The 10,393-nt window shown below is 37.7% G+C and overlaps 3 protein-coding genes across 3 annotated transcripts in view; 2 read left to right on the top strand and 1 right to left on the bottom strand.

Annotated features, from left to right (window-relative positions):
- LOC107044312 (folylpolyglutamate synthase, mitochondrial) overlaps positions 1-904 on the top strand; it is a 5,739-nt gene extending 4,835 nt beyond the window's left edge. The window contains exon 5 of the mRNA XM_015266140.1: positions 132-904. Within this exon, the coding sequence (XP_015121626.1) occupies positions 132-497 (366 nt within the window). The 3' untranslated portion in view covers positions 498-904. The remainder of the gene's footprint in view (positions 1-131) is intronic.
- Positions 905-3,963: 3,059 nt separating this feature from the next.
- Positions 3,964-6,473, bottom strand: LOC107044290 (odorant receptor 4). Its single transcript, XM_015266097.1, has 5 exons — positions 6,058-6,473; positions 4,830-5,222; positions 4,553-4,757; positions 4,300-4,455; positions 3,964-4,215 (listed from the first exon to the last, which is right to left on the bottom strand). Exons 1-5 carry the CDS (start codon positions 6,399-6,401, stop codon positions 4,177-4,179), a joined length of 1,137 nt encoding a protein of 378 aa, XP_015121583.1. The 5' UTR covers positions 6,402-6,473; the 3' UTR covers positions 3,964-4,176.
- Positions 6,474-7,611: 1,138 nt separating this feature from the next.
- LOC107044289 (folylpolyglutamate synthase, mitochondrial) lies at positions 7,612-10,052 on the top strand. The gene is made up of 3 exons (XM_015266096.1): positions 7,612-7,650; positions 8,066-8,166; positions 8,400-10,052. Exons 1-3 carry the CDS (start codon positions 7,612-7,614, stop codon positions 9,682-9,684), a joined length of 1,425 nt encoding a protein of 474 aa, XP_015121582.1. The 3' UTR covers positions 9,685-10,052.
- The last annotated feature ends 341 nt before the right edge of the window (positions 10,053-10,393 follow it).

The following is a 10,393-nucleotide window of genomic DNA, read 5'->3' as shown; positions in this document are numbered from 1 at the left end:
ACTGCAAGTGTCCAGGAAGAACTCAAGTTTTGCATGGCAAATCGTCGGACTGTTATCTCGACGGGGCCCACACAATTGACAGCATGAAAGTCTGCGTCCAGTGGTTCAGAAAGACTCAGGAGAAAAAGAACAACTGCAAGAAAATTTTGATTTTCAATTCTACCGGCAACCGAGCTTCCTCCCAGCATCTGGATATTTTGAGGGAGATTCCATTCGTCAAGGCTTACTTCGTACCAAATATTTCGGGGAAGAACTGCACTGATCAGGAGAATTTCACGACTACGAGTGAGGAGCAGCAGAAGAAGTGCCAACTTCACTGTAATATTTGGGGGAAAGGTGGTGTCACTGGAAAATCACTGTTGGAGGTATTCGAGAGGATTCGGGAGGAGTTCAGCGAAGAGGAAAGAGCGCAAGTATTGGTTACTGGATCTCTGCATTTGGTGGGAGCTGCTCTCAATGTTTTGGATCCAGAATTGACTATGAAAACAGATTTCTGAGAAGTTCTCTCAAGTTTCGAAAAAAATTTCGGTTATATATTTTTCTATTATAAAATTCTATTTTTTGATGAGAAAATTGTTTGAATCTCAGCGACTGTCTTTATTATAAAAATGATTTCCATCACGGGTATAAATTAAATTTGTAGCGCATAAGGATGGAATTTTCCTGCATTTACTAGTTATCGTACTAATTATTGAACTTGCTCCTCAATAGGTGCAATCATTGTACCGTTGAAAATTATTGTAACGAGTTGTTTAACTCTCAGGGACTGAATTATTTGAATAAATAAATTTATTGTTTCGGAACTGGAACTTCGTACTCATTCGCACTTTTCCTAACACTTTTTTAAAATAAAGAACAGCAAACAGAACCGATTTTAAACAATTTTTTTTCATTAACGTGAAACGATTTTGGTCAAATATTATTTTTAAAAAACATATTAGTAAATAGCGACGGAAATCTGTATTATCTTTCTTGTTCTTTCCTTTTTAGCCTGCAATGTCCACAATGATACGAAGGTGATTCGGAAATTCCCTCATCTCCTCAATGAAATATGTGCAAATATGTAAATAAGGAAAAATTAATTTCAATCAAATAAACTTGGGGAAGAAAAGAATAATAAGAGCCTTACACTGTAAAATTCTTGAAAAAACAGGATTTTTACTAAAATGTCGGTTTCATCCATTCAATCTAGTTATTGTATGACAGTTTTATGAATTCTAACCACGAATTGAATTTTCGCAGCCGGAAAATGTCAAGATAAATAGTATAAGAAGATTTTAATAATATTTTTGCTTCGGAAAGGAAGTATTGTATTTGTCAAATCCGAAATTTCCTATTTTTTCATATCAGGATAACTCATTTTAGCTTCAGGAGTTCGAATAGGCCATTTTTAAACCATGCCCGGATAACTGAAAAAATTATAGTTTAAATAAATCCAATTGTTATTTAAAATACTCTTTCCAAAGCCACCTTGACTGAGTTTGTATCATCTGTTGTTGACAAAATTGATTTTGAAACCAATATTCAGGGAAAGGCAAAAAATTTCAAGGTTGGGGCAATGTTGGTTGTCAACGTTGAGGCAACGTCGGCTGCCAACATCGGGGCAATGTTGGCTGTCAATGTTGGGGCAATGTCGGCTGCCAACATCGGGGCAATGTTGGCTGTCAACGTTGGGACAATGTTGGTTGTTAATGTTGGGGCAATGTCGGCTGCCAACATCGGGGCAATGTTGGTTGTCAGCATTGAGGCAATGTTGGCTGTCAACGTTGGGACAATGTTGGCTGTTAATGTTGGGGCAATGTCGGCTGCTAACCTCGGGAAAATGTTGGCTGTCAGTGTTGAGGCAATGTTGGCTGTCAACGTTGGGACAATGTTGGCTGCCAGCGTCTAGGCAATGTTGGTTGTCAACGTTAGGACAATGTTGCCTGTTAATGTTGGGGTAATGTCAGCTGCCAAAATCGGGGCAATGTTGGCTGCCAAAATTGGAGTAATGTTGTCAACCAGCGTTGGGGCAATGTTGACTGCCATCGTTGGGGTAGTATTGGCTGCCGCCGTTGGGACAGTATTGAATTGAATGAGTCATTGAATTTAATTTAAAATACATCGTCATAGAAATTCCATTCCTAAACAAGTTGCTAATTTATTAGCAACAATAAATTGACTATGTTGAGACGAAAGCAATTCCCCACTTGCGTAGAAAGTTGTTGTTCGAGCCGAAGGCGAGGACTGGCCGAGTAAAAAACCGTATCGCAACAGCTCGGAACAAAATTGTTCTGCTATGATTTCCAAGTTTCCCATTTTGGAAAGTATGCAATACCAATTTCCAGACGAGGAATCGTGACAAGCAGTAAATGAAGATGGTATTTTCCATTCTCAGTTGCAGTCATAATCATTCTCAAATATTATTGAAAAAAAGTTCATTTACAGATGAATGTGTTGTCAAACAAATTTGCTTTCCTTATTTCCCTCTTTCTTGTCTAAACAATACACAACAAAATATGGTACATGCAAACATTGTTATGTGGAAAAATCCATTGAGCTAAAGCAAACTTTGCGAGCAATAGGGAGAAGTCTGCTCGCATATAAATGCAATTGCCTCCATCAGTCGTCACTCGCATCGAAAGTAACCAAGGAAAATTGTAAGAAATATCCTTCCGCATAATGAAGTTCATTTATCTTTTCCTGTTCGTTGCGATGCTGTTAGCGGCTGTCAACGCACAACCACCGCCGTGTAGACCCAGGAACGTCTCGGTTAGTCACGATAATGAGCACAAATGAAGTGACGAATTAGAAATTTTTAACACGATGTGATTTCAGTGCTTCACCGGACGTCAGTGTTGTTCCGGCGTTTGTAGCGCCAGAAGATGTACATGTACGTAAAAATTATCTAGCACTCAGGATAACTGACCGATGAATCTGTTTCATGAAAAGGCCGCGGGAGAAATAAAGGGAGTGAAATTCGAGGAAAACTTTGCCCCATGAATTCTTAGCCAATGAGCAATAGAAAAATCTGAAAGATGGCTTTACAAATTTGTTCATTTCGTAGAAACTGAACGAAGCGAGTTGTGAGTGATTTGAATGGGAAACATGAGTTTGAGAAATGATCAAAAGTACGAGGTGGGAGTGCCGCCATTTTTAAAGCAATTTGTCGCAGAGGGAGGAGGTATCCAAGATGGCGGTGTCCATACCTGTCAACCACCTTGTGTTTTATACAATTTCTTAAAATTATTTATCCCCTTCAGATCTCCTGCAATGCGTTTCATCCAGTTGCCAGAAACGGAATAAATTTTTCAAGCTATTGAATATTTTGCGTTCGAATGGAAGCATTAATTGATTTCCAACTTTTTGTGGCTGTCAACATTGGGACTGTGTTGGCTGCCAGCGTTGGAACAATGTTGAATTCAATGAATCATTGAGTTCAATGAAAAATACATCGTCATAGAAATTCCATTCAGAAGCAAATTCCTAATTGATTAGCAAAAAAAATATGGACTATGTTGTAACGAAAGCAATTTCCCCTTCGTTTTTCTTTGTACATTTGAAAATTTTTTAAAATTATTCATTCCATTCAGTTCACCTTGAACTCTCCGCATTCAAGTCCTAGAAAAATGGGGAATCTTTCATGTTATCCTCAGGATTTGTAATCCCTTATTGGTTGAGAAGTCATGAAACACAATTTTCCCCGAATTTCAGCAATTTTTTGTTTTTATTTCCGCGGCCTTTCAATATATTTATTTTCATTAAAATTATTATGATTCAGAGATGGGAGATGGACGACATCGATGCCGCCAGAATCCTTGAAAACGCAATTTCTCAACGGTTTGAACAGTCTTATTAACATACAAGTATTCTGTATTAGTTTTCAATCGACGAATACAATGAAGATATAAATATTCAGAAATACTGTTGTCTTTCGACTATCTTTTATCCGAGAATCCATTTAATTAATTTCAAATTGTCACGCATCTACAAGTGTTTGGCAGGAGGGACACTGTGACTATTCAAGCAAGAACGCTATAGCCACCGTCAATTCCCAAAACACACTTCCCCTCTCGAGTTGTTCCGAGTCCGTGACGGCACACACGTAGTGGGGGGCGATATTCCCCTCGCTCGGCGACGCCCGAAGAGCTAGAGAAGTAGAGAGCTACGGAGAGTCGCCTGAGGATAACTGTGATCCTAGAGAATGTTGTAGATAGAATAAGCCAGCTGGAGTGTCTGAAAAAAATCATCATTATTCCGAAAAATGAATAGCTGTCGGCGATTTCGACGGGGGTGTTATTGAACTTCTGTGATACTAACATTCTTCAATGCCTCTATATCCAATTTTAGAATACCACCGCAAGTGAAAACGAACGGTTTCTCAGCATTGATCATCATGAACTTCATAGACTGCTTAGAGGTTTCACTCAGTGCGATCCAATTGGAAGTGTATAAAACTTCCCCAATGCTGTCAAACTACAAATACTCTTTATTATTACAAAAAAGTCACTAAATCCAACGAGTGATCATTCAATTCTTCACTTTTAAAGTTTCAATAATTCAATTCAAGTACCTCCATTCGGATGCGATGACCAGCATAACAGAGAATATATATTTGATAAAATATAAATCCGAAGTAAACGCTGAAGCTAACAAAATTTGTCGAAAATACTGGTGTTTTGGCCATGAGATAAACAGTTGTGCATAGCATGATGGAAGTTAATGAGTATTTTATCAATATTATGGTGGACAATATAGCCTTGATATCTTTGCCCAATCTGAAATCGTATAATTATTAATCACCGAAAGAGAGATCACAGGCGCAGATATTAGTAGAAAGACAATTCCACCTAATGATGGCGATGTGATATTGAACGCAATGATGCAACGATTGACGTTCCAATAGCAATTGGTTTCCTCTACAATGATTATTGGTCCTGTTAGCATTCGGTTGAGTGTTTATCATCGCTCGAAGTCGAATCTTCAATATCTTCACGTGGAGGACTACTTGCATCATCATTTCGAAGAAGAGACAATTGCATACTACATTGAATGTAATACCCCAGAGCATACCAAGTAAGAGACAGACTGATGAAAATCCCCATGCGTACAGACTGGAGTAATCATAGGGTAACCAACATTCAAGCGGTAATTTTCTCTTTGGTAGAGCTGTGAAAAAAGCATCAATTCCATAATATGGTGCTGCTATCATGATGTACATAAAACAGTAGCGCGAAACACGTCTGAAATCAATGAACAGGATTAGACACGAGCATAATCAGTTGGCTCTTTATATAAGATACCTCAGGAACAGGAGGGCAGGAAAATTCCGGGAATCGGCGCACCCGCACTGCGCGCGCCGTCACAGAGGAGACAAATCAGTAGCGAAGCGGTAAACCGGGTTAAGTCGATTTTAACTATTGGCCAGTTTTTGACGAATCTCTCGGAATCTAAAAGAGATAGAAAAATTTTTCTTATGACCTTTTTATAGCCCTTAATTGGTTCTACAAAAAAGGTCATTAGAAAAATCTTGCTATCTCTCTTAGGTTCTGAGATATTCATCAATAACTGATCAAAAGTCAAAATCGACTTGACCCGGTTTACCGCTTCACTACTGAAATAGGGGACGGTGGGGCAAAATAAAACACGGGGCAAAATGAAACAGCAAGAAAATCTTGTGATCTAAGGCAGATAGGATGATTTTCATAAAAACCTTTTTGTAGAGAATTTTACAAGCTACAAAAAAGGTCTTCTTCAAAAATGTCCTATCTCCTTTAGATGACGAGATTTTCCCACTGTTTCATTTTGCCCCGTGTTTCATTTTGCCCCATGCTCCCCTAGAAACCGGATATTTTATATAAGATACCGTCTTCGCTTCTCCCTTATTCAATTAAGTTTTTACCTCCAACCAGTTAAGATCGATAGTCGATGACTCAATACGTGCTTTCTTTGTCTTTCTTGACCCCTCAGTTAATTTGACAGAGTTAATTCTCGAGCACTCGGACCTCGAGGTAACTTATACAGAGATTCAACTGTATTCTACGCTTTTGTACTCAATATTACGGATTATAACGTTACCGAACTTCTCTGCTGAATTGTTGGTGAACTAGAGACTCCTCAGATGTTTGACATTGAAAGGGCGGACGACTCACCATTTCGAAAATATTTATGATTTTTGAAGCGTAAAAAAATAAAGTACAACCTTTCAAACCACTTTCAAGTACTCCGAGAAATATAAATTGAGCCATATTTTTAGTTGAGACAATCATATTCACTAACCGCGAAAGGCCATAGGTAGTCATCATCGTTACAACCACTGCTGAATAAAGATTGTAAAAAATAGATTTCCATTTTGATAAATTTTTGGGTTTCCATAATCCCATGTATGTCAAGATCAGGAATGTTTCCTTGTGGAAATCCATTGATAAATTTATCAGGCAGGTCCGATTTGACAGTGAAAACCCGTATTTTCGTATTTTCCACGGGCGGGTTCGTTACCCTTAGATTCGTCAAATTGGACTGAACCATTTTGCTCGCTCAACTCTATTATTCGATAGGCTACGAAGCTATTATTATTACAACTGCAAACACTAGCAATGGATGGATCGTCAATAAGGAGTAGGGTATCATATAATTTCAGGGTATCACTATTTGTATTTATTTTCCACATGTATACCCTCTCAGGTTTTCACATTTTCTGTCCCTTCCCAATCTCACAGAATATTCATGTAGACCGGGAATTCATATAACACATAAAGAGAAGAATAGATAAGATAAACGCGTTCACAACGGCGAAAAAAATAACGAGGTAGATATATAATTCAGTGAACCTCAAAACAACTTTAATAAGAGAATTCTAACAATGTAAACATGTTGATATTCACACTATGTGATTATTCATATTATGATATTGATGTTATTTCTATCAATAACATCTCGGTTGACATTGAGGCAGTCTTCGCCAATATTAAAATCGATTGCATTCTTGGATTAGATTTCATTTCCAAGAGTGGATTATTATCGGAATTTCGATCGATCATCAATCGAAAATTCAATGAAAATTCTTCAGAGAAGATCGTTTCCGTCTTTCAGACGTCTATTGATGACCAATTGGCTTCTCCTACTACTCTTCCTGAATTTTTATCTGGACTCTACCATTCTTCTTCTAAACTTCTGAATGAATCTCAGAAGAAACTTTTTCAACAATTCCTCATCATTGACTTTCATGACAGATTTGCGAGAAGCAATAAAGATCTAGGTAAATACATCGGTTTTCAGCGCCACATAATTGAAAACTCTTCTCCCATTGAAAAGGCCGTGGAATTAAATGATTTGTTTTATTAACGACACATAAAGGCAACGTCAGGAAAATATAGTTCGATGCATGTGCGACGGGGATTCTTCATTTGGTGAATTGGTACACCTCGCCTTCTTCTCGGATCTCCAATTTCACACTCGTGAAAAATCCGTCGCACTTGGATCGAAATACACTATTTTTTATGATAAAAAAAAATTCTTGGCATAAGTAAGACTTGTTTGAGAACCCTGTCGTTTTTCTCTCGGTGCAAGCTCGTCTTGAACAATTATCCGACCAATTATCCATTTGTTGAGGAGAGAGAGCTGTACAGGGCGATGCATTACGAAGAATCAACTGGTAGTCCTACGTATCAGGTACTTGATAAAATAAATATTACATAAATAAATATACAAATACACATTTGTGTATTTTCTTAGATTACAACTGACTTATCCATTTGTTGTGAACATGAAGAAATCGAATTTATTAAATTTCATATACTCATAGATGTTTTATAAATAGTGATAATGACTTGAAGAGAATTAAGAGAATGAGGAGTGAAACATCAATGAATAATTTTTCATCTTCGATTAATTCTTTTTTTTGACTTTTTACTAAATACCTATTCTCTATACTTTAGGTGAGTGAGTTGACCAACAAAAAAAATAAACTACTGATACTGTTGACTTCATTTGTAATCAATTAATAATCATGACTTGTATGAGAAAGATCCTCCATATAGTTTCAGGATTAAAGCGTATCGAATAGTTACTTTCTCAATTTCCTAAGGACACCATCAAGACGCTGAATTCTCTTCAGAATAAGGCAGCGTGGCGAACAGTTTCTGAGCCCCTCCATAAACTGCAAACCTTTTTGAAATATCTACTGAGGTAAACGACAAATTTTAACTCTAACGACAAATTGTCTAATTCTCCACTAGATAATTTCTAATAGAAATCGAAAATTCTACTAGAATTCTACTAGAATTTCAATAGAATTCCAATTGAAGGAGCCGAATTTTTTCATACGTGTTTCATTATCTCTCCTTCGTTTTACTTCTTCAAACCGCGAATGAAAGAACGAGACAAATGCAGAGTCGCATTTCTTTCTTCTGGATTTGCAGATATGGGATCGCCGTTGAGAAGCTCAACTCTCTGGCTGTAATTCACATAGCGGGAACGAAAGGAAAAGGTTCGACCTGCACCTTGGTGGACTCAATTCTCCGAGCTCACGGATATCGCACTGGTCTTTACACATCCCCGCATTTAATTTTAGTTCGTGAAAGAATTCGAATAAATGGAGATGCTATTTCTGAGGATGATTTTACGAAATATTTCTGGCAATTGTACAATTGTCTCAGCGAGAAGAAAGAGCACCCCGGCGACATGCCTCCCTACTTCCAATTCCTCACGATCTTGATGTTTCACGTGTTCCTGAATTCCAAAATTGATGTAGCAATCATTGAAGTGGGAGTTGGAGGCGAATACGACTGCACAAACGTCCTGAAATCCCCAATCTGCACTGGTATCACTGCTCTGGGGCTTGACCACACTCCAATGCTCGGTGACACTCTCTCCAGTATCGCATGGCAAAAATCCGGAATTTTCAAACCTAATGTGCCTGCGTTTACGGTGGAACAACCCCCAGAAGCGATGGAAGTTCTGAATAAAAGAGCTGTTGAGAAGAACTGCCCTTTGACTGTTGTCCCAGACTTGAGTACCTACCAGTGGACTAAATTCCCACCTGACATTGGTATTCTCGGAGACATTCAGCACGAGAATGCTGCATTAGCCGTCAAATTAGGGGAGACTTGGATCAACTCAGCGAAGACTCAGAATAACGAAAATTTCATGCCTCAAAATGGAAATCTACAGGGGTTCGATTTGAAAAGGGTTGAAATGGGATTGAAAGACTGCAAGTGTCCAGGAAGAACTCAAGTTTTGCATGGCAAATCGTCGGACTGTTATCTCGACGGGGCCCACACAATTGACAGCATGAAAGTCTGCGTCCAGTGGTTCAGAAAGACTCAGGAGAAAAAGAACAACTGCAAGAAAATTTTGATTTTCAATTCTACCGGCAACCGAGCTTCCTCCCAGCATCTGGATATTTTGAGGGAGATTCCATTCGTCAAGGCTTACTTCGTACCAAATATTTCGGGGAAGAACTGCACTGATCAGGAGAATTTCACAACTACGAGTGAGGAGCAGCAGAAGAAGTGCCAACTTCACTGTAATATTTGGGGGAAAGGTGGTGTCACTGGAAAATCACTGTTGGAGGTATTCGAGAAGATTCGGGAGGAGTTCAGCGAAGAGGAAAGAGCGCAAGTATTGGTTACTGGATCTCTGCATTTGGTGGGAACTGCTCTCAATGTTTTGGATCCAGAATTGACTATGAAAACAGATTTCTGAAAAGTTCTCTTAAGTTTCGAAAAAATTTTCGGTTATATATTTTTCTATTATAAAATTCTATTTTTTGATGAGAAAATTGTTTGAATCTCAGTGATTGTCTTTATTATAAAAATGATTTCCATCACGGGTATAAATTAAATTTGTAGCGCGTAAGGATGGAATTTCCCTGCATTTACTAGTTATCGTACTAATTATTGAACTTGCTCCTCAATAGGTGCAATCATTGTACCGTTGAAAATTATTGTAACGAGTTGTTTAACTCTCAGGGACTGAATTATTTGAATAAATAAATTTATTGTTTCGGAACTGGAACTTCGTACTCATTCGCACTTTTCCTAACACTTTTTTAAAATAAAGAACAGCAAACAGAACCGATTTTAAACAATTTTTTTTCATTAACGTGAAACGATTTTGGTCAAATATTATTTTTAAAAAACATTAGTAAATAGTGACGTAAATCTGTATTATCTTTCTTGTTCTTTCCTTTTTAGCCTGCAATGTCCACAATGATACGAAGGTGATTCGGAAATTCCCTCATCTCCTCAATGAAATATGTGCAAATATGTAAATAAGGAAAAATTAATTTCAATCAAATAAACTTGGGGAAGAAAAGAATAATAAGAGCCTTACACTGTAAAATTCTTGAAAAAACAGGATTTTTACTAAAATGTCGGTTTCATCCATTCAATCTAGTTATTGTATGACAGTT

The sequence above is a fragment of the Diachasma alloeum genome, unplaced genomic scaffold, assembly GCF_001412515.2.
Source record: "Diachasma alloeum isolate Michigan unplaced genomic scaffold, Dall2.0 Dall_scaffold_00711, whole genome shotgun sequence".
Lineage (NCBI taxonomy): Eukaryota > Metazoa > Arthropoda > Insecta > Hymenoptera > Braconidae > Diachasma > Diachasma alloeum.
The sequence above is the reverse complement of the archived record's forward strand: the minus strand, read 5'-3'. Positions and strand labels throughout refer to the sequence as shown.

Excerpts from the sequence above, each read along its gene's own strand:
- LOC107044290 (XM_015266097.1), bottom strand. The coding sequence starts at position 6,401 with ATGGATTTCCACAAGGAAACATTCCTGATCTTGACATACATGGGATTA. Across the intron at positions 5,223-6,057 it reads CAATTCAGCAGAGAAGTTCG|ACGTGTTTCGCGCTACTGTT; the intron begins GTAACGTTATAA and ends CATTGATTTCAG. Across the intron at positions 4,456-4,552 it reads GTCATCGCATCCGAATGGAG|TTTGACAGCATTGGGGAAGT; the intron begins GTACTTGAATTG and ends GAGTATTTGTAG.
- LOC107044289 (XM_015266096.1), top strand. The coding sequence starts at position 7,612 with ATGCATTACGAAGAATCAACTGGTAGTCCTACGTATCAG. Across the intron at positions 7,651-8,065 it reads CTGGTAGTCCTACGTATCAG|GACACCATCAAGACGCTGAA; the intron begins GTACTTGATAAA and ends CAATTTCCTAAG. Across the intron at positions 8,167-8,399 it reads TTTTTGAAATATCTACTGAG|ATATGGGATCGCCGTTGAGA; the intron begins GTAAACGACAAA and ends CTGGATTTGCAG.